This window comes from Rattus norvegicus, chromosome 3 (genome assembly GCF_036323735.1).
Source record: "Rattus norvegicus strain BN/NHsdMcwi chromosome 3, GRCr8, whole genome shotgun sequence".
Classification (NCBI taxonomy): domain Eukaryota; kingdom Metazoa; phylum Chordata; class Mammalia; order Rodentia; family Muridae; genus Rattus; species Rattus norvegicus.
The window spans coordinates 93,774,889-93,792,602 of NC_086021.1; the positions used below are offsets into that span (position 1 = coordinate 93,774,889).

Sequence of the window (17,714 nt, forward strand, 5' to 3'; positions counted from 1 at the left end):
ATGCAATTTGTGCTCATAGGATTTTCTGACTTTCCCAACCTCCAAGGGTTTCTACATGCAGTGTTTTCTGTAGTTTATATAATTATCCTGGTTGGAAATTTCCTCATAATACTAACAACCAGTATGGACCCTGCATTACAGAAACCCATGTATTTTTTCCTGGCAAACTTTTCCTCTCTGGAAATCTGTTATGTATCAGTTACTGTCCCAAGGATTCTGTTCAACCTTGAGAAACAGGACAGAAGCATTTCACTGATGTCCTGTGCCACACAGCTGTGCTTCTTCCTTATTTTTGGAACTACTGAATGTTTGCTGCTGACTGTGATGTCGTATGACCGCTATGTGGCCATCTGCAACCCTCTGCAATATCCACTGGTCATGAACCCAAAAAGGTGCACACAGATGGTGGCAGTCTCCTGGCTGGGAGGTATCCCAGTCCAGATAGGACAAACTTATCAGATATTCTCTATACCTTTTTGTTATTCGAATCAAATAGACCATTTCTTTTGTGACATACCACCAATTCTCAAGCTGGCAGGTGGAGACACTTCTGTACACGAACTGTCTGTTTATTTGGTTGTTTCCATGGTAGTTGCTTTCCTCTTCATATTGGTGCTTACATCCTACAGCAAAATCATTGCCACCATCCTGGGCTTGCCAACAACCAAAGGGCGGGCAAAAGCCTTCTCCACATGTTCTTCGCACCTGCTGGTGGTGGTGTTGTTTTATGGATCTGCTACAGTTACCTATTTGAGACCAAAGTCCAGGCATTCTCCTGGAACTGACAAAGTGTTCTCTCTGTTCTATGCAATTGTGATTTCTATGTTAAATCCGCTAATATACAGCCTTAGAAACAAGGAAGTGACTGCTGCTATGAGAAAGTTAATATTCCAAATTAGGGACTTGTGTAGGCATAGAAGTTTATTATTTTTCTAATCTATGGATTACTTTCTTGTTATGAACTATTTTATCCCCAAATTGTAAAGGCAATAATGTTTATTTTGTAATAACACAAATATTTCTGTGCAGTTTATTCTGTTTATACTGTGTTACACATGATCAACCACCTTCAATGATCCATCTTTCAAAAACATATACTTATTTTAAGAGAATTTTAATAATTTCCATTGTCATTTAAATATATTGGTAGACTTTAAATTCAATATACATATCTTAAGGTTAATACTTAATTATTTCCCCAAGCCTTCATACTATATTCTGACTATCTTCTATGATCATGAAGTATATAGAGCAATAATCACCAATAGAAAAAGTATAATAAATGCTCATTGAGTAGGACAATAAGTAGTGAATGAATTCAAAATGAGTCTTTCTGGACCCTACTAAAATTTTTAAAACAAAAATCCAAATTAACTCAGTTTCTACTTGAGTTTAGTAATATAAGTTATTCTGATTACCTGATATATAATTGCAAAATAATACTAAAGGGAAAGCTGAGTGTTATGTCCTTTCCCCTAATTAGATTGCAATGACACGGTAGTATCACAGAGCACTATAAACATCCTCAATGTTTTAAGCGTTTTTCATCTTTTTACGGCAGCCCTAGATTTACTGTAAGGTTCTGGTGATGTTGTTGTTACTTTTTAAACTCCAATTCAAATATATGTCCCTCTGCCACCTTATATCTCACAAAAATAATTTCTATGAATTTAAATATGTATGAGTAATTTCAAGATTTCCTTAAGTCCAAAGAGTTAGATCGTGCGTCTGCATATATGTGCTTTCATGATTTTAACCCTGACTCAGGGTACTAAAATTATTCAGCCTTCGAACTAATTTCCATGAGCCTCAGTCTGCACCTGTACATTTTCATCTGTCCATATTTCCAAAGCCACATATTGTTTTAGCGGAGACTTTGTCTTTTTCTGTATGGGTGATGCAATTGCTAAGTTGTCCCTGTTCAGTTTATGACCACCTATGTGTACTCAGACTGAATTCCACTTAGTGGCTGAAGAACAACATGAAAATAAAATGATATACTTGGGAAGAACAGTGTTAGCAATATAGGACAAGTAAGACTGGATAATGGAAGTAATATGGTCACAAAATACTGCTAAATGTTTAAAATTGGTGAAAGCTACTGATAAGAAATTAACTCATTTAAACAAATTTTTTAAACAAATGTTTAAATTAGTACTTATATTTGTATTTCTGCTTCATAAGGAAGGCAACCTACCTTTTCAAATATATGTTAATACATGAATTGAATAAACTCTTGAGCAATATCAGGAAAACATGATAATATACGCAGTTTAATACCTCAAATTGGCAAAATACTAAATCTTTTTTTCCCATCTTTATTACCTTGGGTATTTCTCATTTACATTTCAATTGTTATTCCCTTTCCCAGTTTCCAGGCCAACATCCCTGTAACCCCTACCCCTCCCCTTCTTTATAGGTGTTTCCCTCCCCATCCTCCCCCAATTACCGCCCTCTCCGCAACAATCATGTTCACTGGGGATTCAGTCTTGGCAGGACCAAGGGCTTCCCCTTCCACTGGTGCTCTTAGTAGGCTATTCATTGTTACCTATGAGGTTGGAGCCCAGGGTCAGTCCACGTTTAGACTTTGGGTAGGTGCTTACTCTGACTTATTCTGGCTGTGTCTCTCAGGAGAGATCTACATCCAGTTACTGTCAGCCTGCACTTCTTTGCTTCATCCATCTTGTCTAATTGGATGTCTGTATATGTATGGGCCACATGTGGGGCAGGCTTTGAATGGGTGTCCTTCTGCCTGTGTTTTAAACTTGGCCAACTTATACCCTGCCAAGGTTATTGTTGTTCCCCTTTTAAAGAAGGAGTGAAAAATTCGCATTTTGGTTAACCTTCTTGATTTTCATGTATTTTGTGTATCTAGGGTAATTCGAGCATTTGGGATAATATCCACTTATCAATGAGTGCATACCATGTGTGTTTTTCTGTGATTCGGTTACCTCACTCAGGATGATATTTTCCGGTTCCATCCATTTGCCTATGAATTTCATAAAGTCATTGTTTTTGATAGCTCAGTAATATTCCATTGTGCAAATGTACCACATTTTCTGCATCCCTTCCTCTGTTGAAGGGCATCTGAGTTCTTTCCAGTTTCTGGCTATTATAAATAAGGCTGCTATGAACATAGTGGAGCATGTGTCTTTGTTATATGTTGGGGCATCTTTTGGGTATATGCCCAAGAGAGGTATAGCTAGGTATTCAGGTAGTTGAATGTTCAACTTTCTGAGGAACCTCCAGACTGCTTTCCAGAATGGTTGTACCAGTTTGCAATCCCCCCAACAATGGAGGAGTTTTCCTCTTTCTCCACATCCTCGCCAGCATTTCCTGTCACCTGACTTTTTGATCTTAGCTATTCTCACTGGTGTGAGGTGAAATCTCAGGGTTGTTTTGATTTGCATTTCCCTTATGACTAAAGATGTTGAACATTTCCTTAGGTGTTTCTCAGCCATTTGGCATTCGTCAGCTGTGAAATCTTTGTTTACACTGAATCCCATATTTTAATAGGGTAATTTGTCTCCCTGCAGTCTAACTTCTTGATTTCATTGTATATTTTGGATATAAGCCCTCTATCAGTTGTAGGATTGGTAAAGATCCATTCCCAATCTGTTGGTTGCTGTTTTGTCTTAACAACAGTGTCCTTTGCCTTACAGAAGCTTTGCAGTTTTATGAGATCTTATTTGTCGATTCTTGATCTTAGAGCATAAGCCATTGGTGTTTTGTTCAGGAAATTTACTACAGTACCCATGTGTTGGAGATGCTTCCCCACTTGTATTAGTTTGAATGTATCTGGTTTGATGTGGTGGTCCTTGATCTTCTTGGACTTAAGCTTTGTACAGGGTGATAAGCATGGATCGATCTGCATTCTTCTACATGCTGACCTCCAGTTGAACCAGCACCATTTGCTGAAAATGCTATCTTTTTTCCATTGGATGGTTTTGGCTCCTTTGTCAAAAATCAAGTGACCATAGGTGTGTGGGTTCATTTCTGGGTCTTCAATTCTATTCCACTCGTCTATCTGTCTGTCTCTGTACCAATATCATGCAGGTTTTTTTTTTAATCACTATTGCTCTGTAATACTGCTTGAGTTCAGGGACAGTGATACCCCCGAAAGTCGTTTTATTGTTGAGGATAGTTTTAGCTATTCTGGGTTTTTTGTTATTCCAGATGAATTTGCAAATTATTCTGTCTAACTTTCTAAGAATTAGATTGGTATTTTGATGGGGATTGCATTGAATCTGTAGATCACTTTTGGTAAAACGGCCATTTTTACTATATTAATCGTGCCAATCCATAAGCATGGGAGATCTTTCCATCTTCTGAGATCTTCTTCAATTTCTTTCTTCAGAGGCTTGAAGTTCTTATACAGATCTTTCACTTGCTTGGTTAAAGTCACACCGAGGTATGTTATATTATTTGGGACTATTATGAAGAGTGTCGTTTCCCTAATTTCTTTTTCGGCTTGTTTCTCTTTTGTATAGAGGAAGGCAACTGATTTATTTGAGTTAATTTTATACCCAGCCACTTTGCTAAAAATATTAATCAGCTTTAGTAGTTCTCTGATGGGACTTTTGGGATCACTTAAATATACTATCATATCAGCTGCAAATAGTGATATTTTGAATTCTTCTTTTCCAATCTGTATTCTTTTGATCTCTTTTTGCTGTCTGATTGCTCTGGCTAGAATATCAAGAATTTTATTGAATAAGTAGGGAGAGAGTGGGCAGCCTTGTCTAGTCCCTAATTTTAGTGGGATTGCTTCAAGTTTCTCTCCATTTAGTTTAATGTTAGCTATGATTTGCTGTATATGGCTTTTACTATGTTTAGGTATGGGCCTTGAATTCCTATTCTTTCCAGGACTTTTATCATGAAGGGGTGTTGAATTTTGTCAAATGCTTTCTCAGCATCTAATGAAATGATCATGTGGTTTTGTTCTTTCAGTTTATTTATATAATGGATCACGTTAATGGTTTTCTGTATATTAAACCATCCCTGCATGCCTGTAATGAAGCCTACTTGATCATGGTGGATGATTGTTTTAATGTGCTCTTGGATTCAGTTTGCCAGAATTATATTGAGTATTTTTGCATCGATATTCATAAGGGAAATTTGGTTTGAAGTTCTCTTTCTTTGTTGGGTCTTTGTGTGGTTTAGGTAAAAGAGTCATTGTGGCTTCATAGAAGAAATTTGGTAGTGCTACATCTGTTTCAATTTTGTGGAATAGTTTGGATAGTATTGGTATGAGGTCTTATATGAAGGTCTGATAGAATTCTGCACTGAACCCATCTGAACCTGGGCTCTTTTTGGTTGGGAAACCTTTAATGACTGCTTCTATTTCCTTAGGAGTTATGGGGTTGTTTATCTGGTTTATCTGTTCCTGATTTAACTTCTGTACTTGGTATCTGTGTAGGAAATTATCCATTTCCTGTAGATTTTCAAGTTTTGTTGAATGTAGGCTTTTGTAGTAGGATCTGATGATCTTTTGAATTTCCTCTGATTCTGTAGTTATGTCTCCCTTTTCATTTCTGACTTTGTGAATTTGGACACACAATTTGAATCTGTGTCCTCTTTTTAGTCTGGCTAAGGGTTTATCTATCTTGTTGATTTTCTCAAAGAACCAACTTTTGGTTCTGTTGATTTTGTATAGTCCTTTTTGTTTCTACTTGGTTGATTTCAGCTCTGAGTTTGATTATTTCATGCCTTCTACTCCTCCCGGGTGTATTTGATTCTTTTTGTTCTAGAGCTTTTAGGTGTGCTGTCAAGCTGTTGACACATGCTCTCTCCTGTTTCTTTCTGCAGGCACTCAGAGCTACGAGTTTTCCACTTAGCACAGCTTTCATTGTGTCCCATAAGTTTGGGTATGTTGTACTTTCATTTTCATTAAATTTTAAGAAGTCTTTAAATTCTTTCTTTATTTCTTTCTTGACCCGGTTATCACTGAATAGAGCATTGTTCAATTTCCATGTATATGTGGGCATTCTCTTATTGTTGTTGTTGAAGACCAGCTTTAGACCCTGGTTGTCTGATATGACATATAGTATTATTTCTATCTTTCTGTATCTATAGAGGCCTGTTTTATGACCAATTATATGGTCAATTTTGAATAAAGTACCATGAGGAGCTGAGAAGAAGGTATATCCTTTTGTTTTAGGCTATTATGTTTTATAAATATCTGTTAAGTCCATTTGGTTCATGACTTCTCTTAGTCTGTCTATGTCTCTGTTTAATTTCTGTTTCCATGATCAGTCCATTGATGAGAGTGGTGTTGAAATCTCCTACTATTATTGTGTGAGGTTCAATGTGTGCTTTGAGCTTCAGTAAAGTTTCTTTTATGTATGTCGTTATCCTTGTATTTGGAGCATAGATATTTAGGATTGAGAGTTCATCTTGGTTGATTTTTCCTTTGATGAATATGAAGTGTCCTTCCTTATCTTTTTTGATGACCTTTAGTTGAAAGTTGATTTTATTCGATATTAGAATGGCTATTCCAGGTTGCTTCTTCCGACCATTTGCTTGTAAAGTTGTTTTTGAGCCTTTCAATCTGAGGTAGTGTCTATCTTTGTCCCTGAGGTGTGTTTCCTGTATGCAGCAGAATGCAGGGTCCTCATTGCGTATCCAGTTTATTAATCTATGGCTTTTTATAGGGAGCTGTGACCATCGATGTTGAGAGATATTAAGGAATAGTGATTATTTGGATTTGGGTGCAGGGAGCTTTTGACTGGGTCCCTTCAGGTCTGGACGGTGTCTGGACTGCAGCTGACCTGCCATTTGAGTGCCCCTATCTTCCCATTCCCAGAGGCCCTATACTGTTTCCTCTTGGGCCAGGGATGTGGGCAGGGGTGGGCAGTATTGCTGGTCTCTCCTGCTCTGCAGTCTCAGGAGTGTCCACCTGATTGAGTCGTAAGCTCTCTCTCCCAAGGGGTTTGGGAGCAGGGAATGTCGGCTGGGATCAGCGAGGTTGGGGCTCCAGCTAATAACCGAAGTGTCAGGTCCCAGAGGAATTTTGCCTCTGTGTGTCCTGAGTCCAGCAGACAGGTCACTTGGAGCAGAAATGTTGTTCTTACCTGTGGTCGTGTGGCTGAAGTTGCTCCTGGGGGCATGCTCTTGAGCTCTCTGTGAGGACAATAACCAGTAGGACCTGCACAGACTCCCCCCTACCCCACGCCTCTGTGCACTGTGGTCCCAGATGGCATGAGGTGTTTTCTTCTGGAGTCAGAAATGTGGGCAGAGTGTAGTCTCTTCTGGCTTCCCAGGTGTCTCTGCCCTTCTGAAGGTTTTCCTCCCCTTCCCAAAATACTAAATCTTAAAGCTTAACATCTAAAGTCAAGAAAATAATTTTGTAAAAATATATGAGGTATATTACCTAAGGTTAATCAGTTCAATAGAGGAAATCATTTCACATGATTTCTTCAAAACTTAGATATTAGATGCTGATGATAACACTTTTCAAAGAATGGAAAGTGCTAGAAAATTCATTATCTAACAAGGTGAATGTTAATATAATATCATTTACCCCAAAACATTTTGATAAAAATGGGACCATAAAATAAATGAGCATGTAAAATATTTAAGTTTATACTTTACCCAAAATGACTTAAAAGTGTCATAAAAATATATAAAATATGACTTCCATTTTTGGACTCTAGTATCCATGTAACTCCTATTAGTGTAATCTTAAAATATATTTTAGCAGCTATACCTAAGGGAAAATAAGTCACATATGATAGAACTCAAAATTAGAAAAATATACAAATTTGCATATTGATAACTTTCAATGTGTATATAGAATATAGAATGACTATTTTTCTCCTTATCAACAATTTAGTACTTTACATAAAATATTCCTTAGCCTATATCAAGCATCTGAATCCTTTGTGTAACTCAGCTGTGTTATATATGGTTATTTCGACATAAATGTTATGCATATTCATTCTATTATTAATAATAATTACAAAGTGTGATACTATCATTTTAGTTAACTTGATGTGATTATTGATTATGTACAAGGTAGAGACAGGTTTTGGAGCTTTAAATGTGAAATACAGAATGATATTAACAGCAGAAAATTGTCTTCTCTGATCTTCTGAGGATTGAACAAGAAATTGTTCTCTGAAACTTTCTTCCTGCTATGGTTTTGGGGCTAAATTCTACAGAAGAAATTATGTATAGATATTCTGAATACTTTTTAATGTTTGTACATTTAAAAGGCATAATTGGCCTTGCTAATTACCATCCGTTACTCTTCCTCAACTTTGAAGTGTGGGGAATATGGATCCCTGGCAGACAAGGAGAAGAAAAAGTTCAGTAGAAGATCACATATCTGCCTGAACAATCCTAGACTCTGATATTTCTTCTTTTTTCAGTGATGAAAAATTCTTTTCATACTAATGCACTGCTGTTTTGTTACCATTTTAAAGTATATTCTACTTAATTCATAAATTGTGTGATGTCATGATATGTTTATATTTTCAAATGTCACAGTACTTGAAGATTGCAAAAATGTAGAAGCTAAAAATCAGATAGATTATTCATTCAACCATTCAAGCATTATCTCAGGAACTCATTTTTGTATTAGATGCTAATTAATACAAACTCCCATGGATGGAATCATGCAATAAATAAGAGAATGTATAGTATTTGGTACTAAATGAGTTATCTATATCACACATACTCTTCTCAAGGTTAAGGGGGCTTTGTGGAAGAGGGAGATGAGACTGTAGGAGCTAGAACAAGTTGACATCTGAACAAAATCAATATTTTCTGGACATAACAGGACTGCCACATGTGGGAACTCATAGCAACTAGGAGAGCATGCATTTGACTTCCAAAGTGTAAAGTCAACCTAAATATTAGTGTGGAACTGGGAGGGCTCCATGAAGCCTCACTCCTATTTGACTGAGATGCTATCACCATTTGGTGACTGCTGTGTGGAAGACGAATACATTTTATTCAGGAATGTGGTGCATAATGATCTTCTCAGGGAGAGACCCACATATATACATGTGGTACTAAATTGAGAAGTGGCATTGGGTGTTGAAAGCGAAAGGTAGTTGTACAGATGGGAAAAAAATCAGAAAAGAGGGAATGCAGAGTGAATTTGATCAAAACACATTTTACACATTAAGTTCTTAAAATAGCCTATCTATGTATTATTTTAGTTGTTTCCATCTCTTTGAGTGACAGGCAGAATTAATATCTTAGAATGCTACTTGGGACACAGTTGATCCCCAGGGTAGCAACCCTTAGAACTTAAGGAATATACTTGGTTTATAATCTGAGACATTTGAGAGGGAGTTAACAATTGTTTCAAATAAACTACCTAAGTTGAAAAGTACATTTTTCTCATTTTTCTTATTTTTGGTGCAAGCAATAATGGTAAGTAATATAATAAGCCTAAGTCAAATAGGGACATTTGAAATGATTTTGTTAAATACAAGTTTATTTGTACAAGTATGCACCATATTAATACCACAATGCATAATTTAATAACAAAGAATAAGGTAAGTCTTTAATGTTTAAATTTCAAGCACTGATTAAGGTATATTTATACATTTCTAGATATAATTATTAAGTAACCACATGAAAGAAATAGAACATGCTCAATTGCAAAGTAGTCCTATACAGTAAAGATTATCATCACTACCAATGTCTTCATTTAACTTTCAAAATGTATTAATGAAATGATCTCTTTAGGAGATACTCAAATATTTTACATGTCAAGTCTAGAGACAGGATGTCCATAAAGATCAATTTTATACAAGTGTGCAGGAAGTGATAAGAAGGATATTATTAATCAACTTATATCCTATCTGTATTGCATTCAAGGGCTTTCTTTGTTTTCCATCTAGTTTTCTGTATAAGCATTTTCCTTATATTTTAATACATCTGTAAGTGGTTAAGCTGCAAAACAACAATATGGAGATAGTACAATCTGAACTTAAAACTATTTCTCAGTAGCATCACTACTTATTAAATTAAAGACATTTTAGCAACTCACTTATCAGATTTCTTATGAGGGCATCTACTTATAGCTTTGCTGATGCATCCTTGCTTTTTTTCTGATAAATTAAAACTGTATGTGCTCTAGAGTAACAAAAATAGATTTGATATCTTGAGTAATACTCATGATAAATTGTCATCAAAACTATGCATATTTCCTTATGGTGACTATGTAAATAAAAAGCACTGTCAAAGATTTTTGGTAATAACACAATATAAATTGAATTCTCTGCTGCCTAATTGAAGTGGAGGTGTTTTTCTAAGCCAAACATTGTTTTATATCCATTGTCATTCTAACTTCGTTTGTACATGACCCATAGTCTCGCAGTCTCTGCCATTCTCTACCATTACCATTGTGAGAACACATTGCAGAATTTTTAAAATATGTATCATCATTTTCTAATTAAAATTATAAATCTAGAATATTTAGAAAATTTAAATAATTCACTACTTTTCTAGAATATTTTCAAAACAAAATTAAGTTCATTTTTATTATGAGTTGAAATATATTGGTTTATCATTGTCCACTTACAAGTGTGGTCTCTCCTTACAGTGAGCAACTTATTTTGATTTCCTATTTGGCACAACATAATAGGAACACATGGTAGTTAATACCAAAAAAATACATGATATACTGTGTACAAAAAAAATGACATTCATAGCTGTACTCCAAAACATTGTATGAGCATGAGAACAGACAAATATATGTGATGTGTTAATGTACAAATGATCTAGGTCATAACATTTCACTTACAAATAATTGTATGTTTTGTGGGGACTCTCCATATGAAGTAGGCACTTTGATGTAATAGTATTTTGTCTAGTAATTTAACAAATTATTTTTACAAAACAATTTGTATGTGTTAAGGTTAATTATAGTGATGATTGAATTTTTCATAAATATTAAGAATAAGAAATAAAAAATTAAGATAAGAATGAATAGAAATATGTGCACAGACACACGCAGACACATAAGCACATACACTGATAACACTGACTGGCAAATATCTGATGATAGGACAATGAGAGGGTAAATGATTTAACACAATCGAGATATGCACTCCCTAAAGTAAAGTTTAAACAAAATTTATGCCTGCTGATTTCCTCAACTTACATGGGAAGAAAAACTAAATTTTGAAATAAGTAATATTCTTTGACACTTGATACTATAGTTTTATTTTTAGTATTAAAATTCCAAAGTTTGCATAGTACACAAAACTAGAAAACACATTGGAATAACCACAGGAAAATTATAGGAAATATTTTCAGAGTTTGGAAGGACAAACGAATTATACAATATAAAATAATGTATATTTCACATGTAAATACATAATAAATGTCTCAGACTCTTAAAAGACCAAATTCTCTATGGTCATTTATTAATTTAAAAATATATTTAATTGCAGTTTTAAAGCAATGGAGTTTAAACTTTTCATTATTACAAAGGAGAAAAAATCTAATATGTGTATTCTCAGACAGTATACATAATACTAGATAGACTAAAAGCAGAAGTGGTGTATATTTTTTATTAATCACTTCATTTGTTTACAACTCAAATGATATTCCATTTCCTGATTACTCCTCTACCAGCCTCCCATCCCACATGTATGTGTGATTTAACATTTTCCACAGGTGGAATATCAAGAGCTTGAGGCCATAGACAATATTTCCACAGTGATGCAATTTGTGCTCATAGGATTTTCTGATCTTCCCAACCTCCAAGGGTCTTTATTTACAGTGTTTTCTGTAGTTTATTTAATTATCCTGATGGGTAATTTCCTTATAATAGTAATAATCAGTATGGAGCAAGCATTACAGAAACCTATGTATTTTTTTCTGGCAAACTTTTCCTCTCTGGAAATCTGTTATGTATCAGTTACTGTCCCAAGGATTCTCTTCAACATTGAAACACAGGACAGACACATTTCCTTGATGTCCTGTGCCACACAAATGTGCTTCTTCCTTATTTTTGGAACTACTGAAAGTTTGCTTCTGGCTGTTATGTCTTATGACCGCTATATCGCCATCTGCCACCCTCTGCTCTATCCTATGGTCATGAATCCATCGAAATGCACACAACTGGCAGCAGGCTCCTGGCTTGGAGGTATCCCAATCCAGGTTGGACAAACCTGTCAGATATTCTCTATGAAGTTTTGTAATTCTTACAAAATCAACCACTTCTTCTGTGACATACCACCAATTCTCAAGCTGGCTTGTGGGGACACTACAATGCATGAACTGTCTGTCTATGTGGTTGTTATGGTGGTCGCTGCTTTCCCCTTTATTCTGGTCCTTACATCCTACAGCAAAATCATTGCCACCATCCTGAGGTTGCCAACAGCCAAAGGGCGGGCCAAAGCCTTCTCCACATGTTCTTCGCACCTGCTGGTGGTGGTGTTGTTTTATGGATCTGCTACAGTTACCTATTTGAGACCAAAGTCCATGCATTCTCCTGGAACTGACAAACTGCTCTCTCTGTTCTACACTATTGTGACTCCTATGTTCAATCCACTGATATACAGCCTGAGGAACAAGGAGGTGATTTCAGCTCTTAGGAAATTATTTTTTAAAGCATATTACTAATCAATTTTGTCCTTTTGTAGTGCAAAGTGTAATGCAGTTTTAGAGAAATACATTTATTCATGCTTGTTTTGAGAATGTAATCACTCCCCACATACGTATATTTTGCACTCAGGTATTATGAAGTTTTACATTTTTTATAAAAATATGTGAAAAATCATCCATCTTCAGTGATCTATACCTATTAAAAAATTTCTCAATAAAAATTTTAATGTGTTTATCTTCTCTCTATAGAAATATATGCTAAGTGTTGAAGGTTATTGGTAATGCATTATAGGTAATGGAAAATTATTTACTTTGTATTAAAATAGTTGTAGATATTTATCTTTGGTTCTGTACTTCTAGAGCCATATTCATAAGAAATAAGTTATGATGGAATAATTCTTCTACATTTGAATGAATGAATGCATAAATATGTTAGTCTGTCATGAATTACAGTCCTAACAATATCTATGTGCTTTACAATATCCATACTATAGATAGCTATTTTGGTATAATTTAACTGCAAATGAATGATGTAGGTTACATATTTACTAATAACTTAAAGAGAAATTGACATACATACTGTCTTACTAGTAAATCCTCAGAAAACTGCACTAAATATAGAGTATTTCTACACTGTTTGAATGTCTTATTTGTGTCCATATTTCTTTTTTAATATTACATCAACACAATTCATTATCGTTCATATATTACCTACTTACACTATAAACACACTCCTATGCTTTTTAGTTATTTTTAAATTGTCACATATATATGTACATATATATATAGCATTATATAGACTGAACAAATGGCATTCATACACACACACACACACACACACACACACACACATATGCATTTAAAGAAAAAGAGACCAAGGGTTAGGAAAAATAAATGAGATATATGGGATTTGGAATGAGGAAAGGGAGAAATGATAATTTCAAAATTAATTGTAAAAATATGTAAGAACTTGAATGTGAAGGCATCTCTTTGTTATTTTTCAGAACTTCCATGATCATCTCAATCTACACTGTTGCATTACTCAGTCCATACAGTCCTCAGACATTTAGCAATTGCTTGTATTTCTAATAGTTCTAAATTTTTATACTGACATTAGCAAGGGAATGAACACAAACGTAATAATAGATTCTAAAATTAGTAATTCACTGAGAGATTTTTCAGTTCAGATTAGAGTTGCTTCCATTTTTAGCATTAAGTACGATTATAAACCTAGGTACAACAGTAAAATTTATTGCATTGCACGATCATTTTTCTCTTTCATCTAATCATTTGCATTCTGAATACTAGTGTGATGGATTCTGGTTGTTTATGTCTTTTTATATCTGAAAGTGAATATGTATATACAAATTGTTATTTATTGTTTTATTGTGTTTCAATAACTTGCCATGGGAAGTACAAGACAGGTAATTTGAAGGAAAAGTATAATGGTAAACATTAATGCTTATAGAAGAAAGTTTTTTGTTCTTGGATTATAAATAAAGGATGATATATTTATGTGTCTGATGTTACTCTATGCATTCATATAACAGAATTTATATTTTCAAGCAAAGTAATGGATAATTAGGTGCCCTTGTGATAATGAATGTACGGGATGAGTTCCCAATACTGTGTTCTCTTTTCTCATTCAGGTGCATTTTACTTGAAAACATATATAACAAACCAGGAAGAAAAGGATGATAAATGCTTGATTAGCATAATCTCTAACTGTGGGCCATATTTAGAAATGCTTTGTGAGAAACTCACCATTTCTGCTTTATGCTTAAATATTTTGATTATCATCATTATAAAAGAGAGGGACCATCGACTATATCCAATTACTCTAATGGTTTGCTTTTTAATTATTTATATTTTCTTTTTTTATTAATTTTACTCTTTTTTTTTACAGTCAGGTCATTGCCCCAATTCTGGTCCACCCTCCCACAATTCCTTATGCCATTGCTCCTCCTTCTATCTAAATAAGATATCCCTATCCCTCTACCCTGCCAGGTCTCCCAACTCCTTGGGGACACAAGTATCTCCAGGGTTGAATATATCTTCTCCCACTGAGACCACACCAGGCAGTCCTCTGCTGTACATGTGTCAGGGGTCTCAGACAAGCACTTGTATGCTGCCTGGTGGCTCAGTGTCTGAAAGATCTCAGTGGTCCTGGTTAATTGAGACTGCCAGTCTTTCAATGGGGTCACCTTCCTCTTCAGTTTATTCCAGACTTTCTCTAATTCAAAAACTGGTGTCCCCAAATTCAGTCCAATGATTGGCTGCGTATGTCTCTGTCAGCTCCTTGTTGGAACTCTCAGATGACAGCCTTGATAGGCTCTTGTATGTAAGCACACCATAGCGTCAGTAGTAGTGTCAGACCTTGGAGCCTCCTTTTGAGATGGATCCCAAGGTGGACTGGCCACTGGACCTCCTTTCCCTCAATCTCTTCTCCACTCCTCTTATCACTGCAGTTCTTCCAGACATGAACAATTCTGGGTAGGAATTTTTTGACTGTGGGATGGCAACCCCATCCTTCCACTTGATGTCCTGTCTTTCTACTGGACGTGGAAACTACATGCTCTCTCTCCTCACAGCTGTGCATTATATATAAGGCCCCTCCCTTGGTGTTCTGAGATTCTCACCTCCTAGGTCTCTGGTACATTCTAGAGGTCCCACCACCTCCCACTTCCCATGGTCGCATATTTCTATTCACTCTGCTGGCCCTTACGGTGTCTCTCCTGTTCACCCACCGCCATACCTGATTATGTCTCTTTTTTCCCCACACTTACCCTCTCCTACGAAAATCCCTCGCTCCCTTTTCCCCTGGCCTTACCCTCTCCTACCAAGATCCCTCCCTCCCTCTGCCTCCAGGTATAATTTTCTTCTAACACCCAAGTGGGATTGAAGCATCCTTACTTGGACCATATTGCTTGTCTACCTTCTTGAATTCTGTGGATTGTATCCTAGATATTCTGTACCTTTTTTGCCTAATATCTACTTAATAGTGAGTACATACTATACATGTACTTACGGGTCTGGGTATCCTAACTCAGGATATTTTCTAGTTCTGTCCATTTGCTTGCAAACCTCATGATGGCTCATTCTAAATAGCTACATAATGATCTATTATGTAAATGAACTACATACTCTGCATCCATTCTACTGTTGTGGGACATCTGGGTTGTTTCCAATTTCTGGCTATCTCAGATAAAGCTGCTATGAACCTAATGGAGCACTGTGCCCAAGAGTGGTAAATCTGGCTCTTAAGGTAGATCTACTTCAAATTTTCTGAGGAATCTCCAGATTGATTTCCAGAGTGTAGCTGTTTGCAATCCCACCAGCAATGGAGGAGTCTTCCTCTTTCTACACACCGTTACCAACATGTGCTGTCACCTGAGGTTTTGATCTTGGCCATTCCGATTGGTGTGAGGTAGAATCTCAGGGTCATTTTTGTTTTCATTTCCCTGATGACTAAGGACTTTAAACAATTCTTTAAGTGCTTCTCGCTATTTGTTTTTAACATGAAGGGTTGTTGTATTTTTGTCAAATGATTTTTGGCATCTAATGAGGTGATCATGCAATTTTTCTTGGAGTTTAATTATACATTGGATTATGTTAATGGATTTTCTTATATTGAGCCAAACTTGCATCCCTGGGATGAAGCCTCTTCGATTATGGTGAATGAAGGTTTTGATGTGTTCATGAATTTGGTTTGTGAGAATTTCATTGACTATTTTTGCATCGTATTCATAAGCGAAATTGGTCTGAAGTCCTCTTTCTTTGTTGGGTCTTTGTGTGGTTTAGGTACCAGAGCAATCATGGCTTCATAGAATGAATTAGGCAGTTTTCCTTCTGTTTCAATTTTATGGAAAAGTTCGAGGAATATTATTATTAGCTCTTCTTTGAATGTCTGGTAAAATTTTGCACTAAAGCCATTTGGCCCTGAGCTCTTTCCAGTTGGGAGGTTTTTTAAGACTTCTATTTCCTTATGGATATGGGACTTATTAAATAGTTTACCTACTCTTGATTTAATTTTGGTATATGGCTTGTGGCTAGAAAATCATTCATTTCATATAGGTTTTCCAGTTTTGTTAAGTATAGGTTTTTGTACTAGGATTTGATGATTTGATGAAATTCCTCAGTTTTTTTATGTCTCCATTTTTGTTTCTGATTTTAATTTCAATACTATCTCTGAGCCCTTTAGTTAATTTGGCTAGAATTTTATCTGCTTTGATGATATTCTCAAAGAACAAGCTTCTGGTTTTATTTATTCTTTTTATTTTTCTTTTCTTTTTATTTTTTAAATTTTAGGTTATTTTATTTACATTTCAAATTTTATCCCCTTCCATTTTCCCTTCACAAAGCTGCTAGAGCCCTGAGCCCCTGCTTCAGTGAAAGTGCTCCACACCCATGCACCCATTCCTCCCTCAACACCATAGCATTCCCTTATGCTGGTTAATTGAGGTTCCACAGAACCAAGGGGGATTCACCTCCCACTGATGTCAGAAAAGGGAATCTTCTGCTACATATCCAGCTAGACACGTGGGTCCCCCCCCCCGTTATACTCTGTGGTTGGTGCTTTAGTCCCTGGGGTCTTTGAGGGGTCTGCTTGGTTGACATTTTTGTTTTTCTTATGGGGTTGCAAAAATATTCAGTTCCTTCAGTCCTTTCCCTAACTCTTCCATTGGGCTTCGAGTGCTCAATCCAATGTTTGCCTGAATGCATCTGCATATGTATTTGCCAGGCTCTGGCAGAGCCTCTCAGGTGACAGCTATAACAGGCTTCTATCAGTAAGCACTTCTTGGCATCAGCAATATTGTCTGGGTTTGATGTCTGCAGATGGCATGGATCCTTAGGTGGTACAGTCTCTGGATAGCCTTTCCTTCAGTCTCTACTCTACTCTTTGTCTCTGCATTCCCTTTGACAGAAGGAATTCTGTTTTTATTTTTTGTTTGTTTGTTTGTTTTGGTTTTGCAGTGGGTGGGTGGCCCTATCCCTCAAACCGCGGCCATGCCTATTCACTAGATAGCATCTCTAGAATTTCTATCTCACCTTTGCTGGGTATTTTAGCTAGTGTCTTCTCTGTTTAGTCATGAGGAAATCATGGGTCCATGATACTTGTGACTCTCTAGTGGCTACTCTCA

General features: G+C 36.0%; 2 protein-coding genes across 3 annotated transcripts; both read left to right on the top strand.

Moving 5' to 3' along the window:
* Positions 1-936, top strand: Or12e13b (olfactory receptor family 12 subfamily E member 13B). The gene has a single exon (NM_001000657.1). The coding sequence runs from the start codon at positions 1-3 to the stop codon at positions 934-936; it is 936 nt and encodes a 311-aa protein (NP_001000657.1).
* A 7,258-nt stretch (positions 937-8,194) lies between these two features.
* On the top strand, positions 8,195-12,591 carry Or12e14 (olfactory receptor family 12 subfamily E member 14). Of its 2 annotated transcripts, XM_017591967.1 has the most exons (2): positions 8,195-8,203; positions 11,641-12,591. In XM_017591967.1, exons 1-2 carry the CDS (start codon positions 8,198-8,200, stop codon positions 12,589-12,591), a joined length of 957 nt encoding a protein of 318 aa, XP_017447456.1. In that variant the 5' UTR covers positions 8,195-8,197. The 2 variants fall into 2 exon arrangements, with proteins under 2 accessions (XP_017447456.1, NP_001006596.1); NM_001006596.1 differs by lacking the exon at positions 8,195-8,203 and having other exon boundaries at positions 11,686-12,591.
* The last annotated feature ends 5,123 nt before the right edge of the window (positions 12,592-17,714 follow it).

Excerpts from the sequence above, each read along its gene's own strand:
- Or12e13b (NM_001000657.1), top strand. The coding sequence starts at position 1 with ATGCAATTTGTGCTCATAGGATTTTCTGACTTTCCCAACCTCCAAGGG.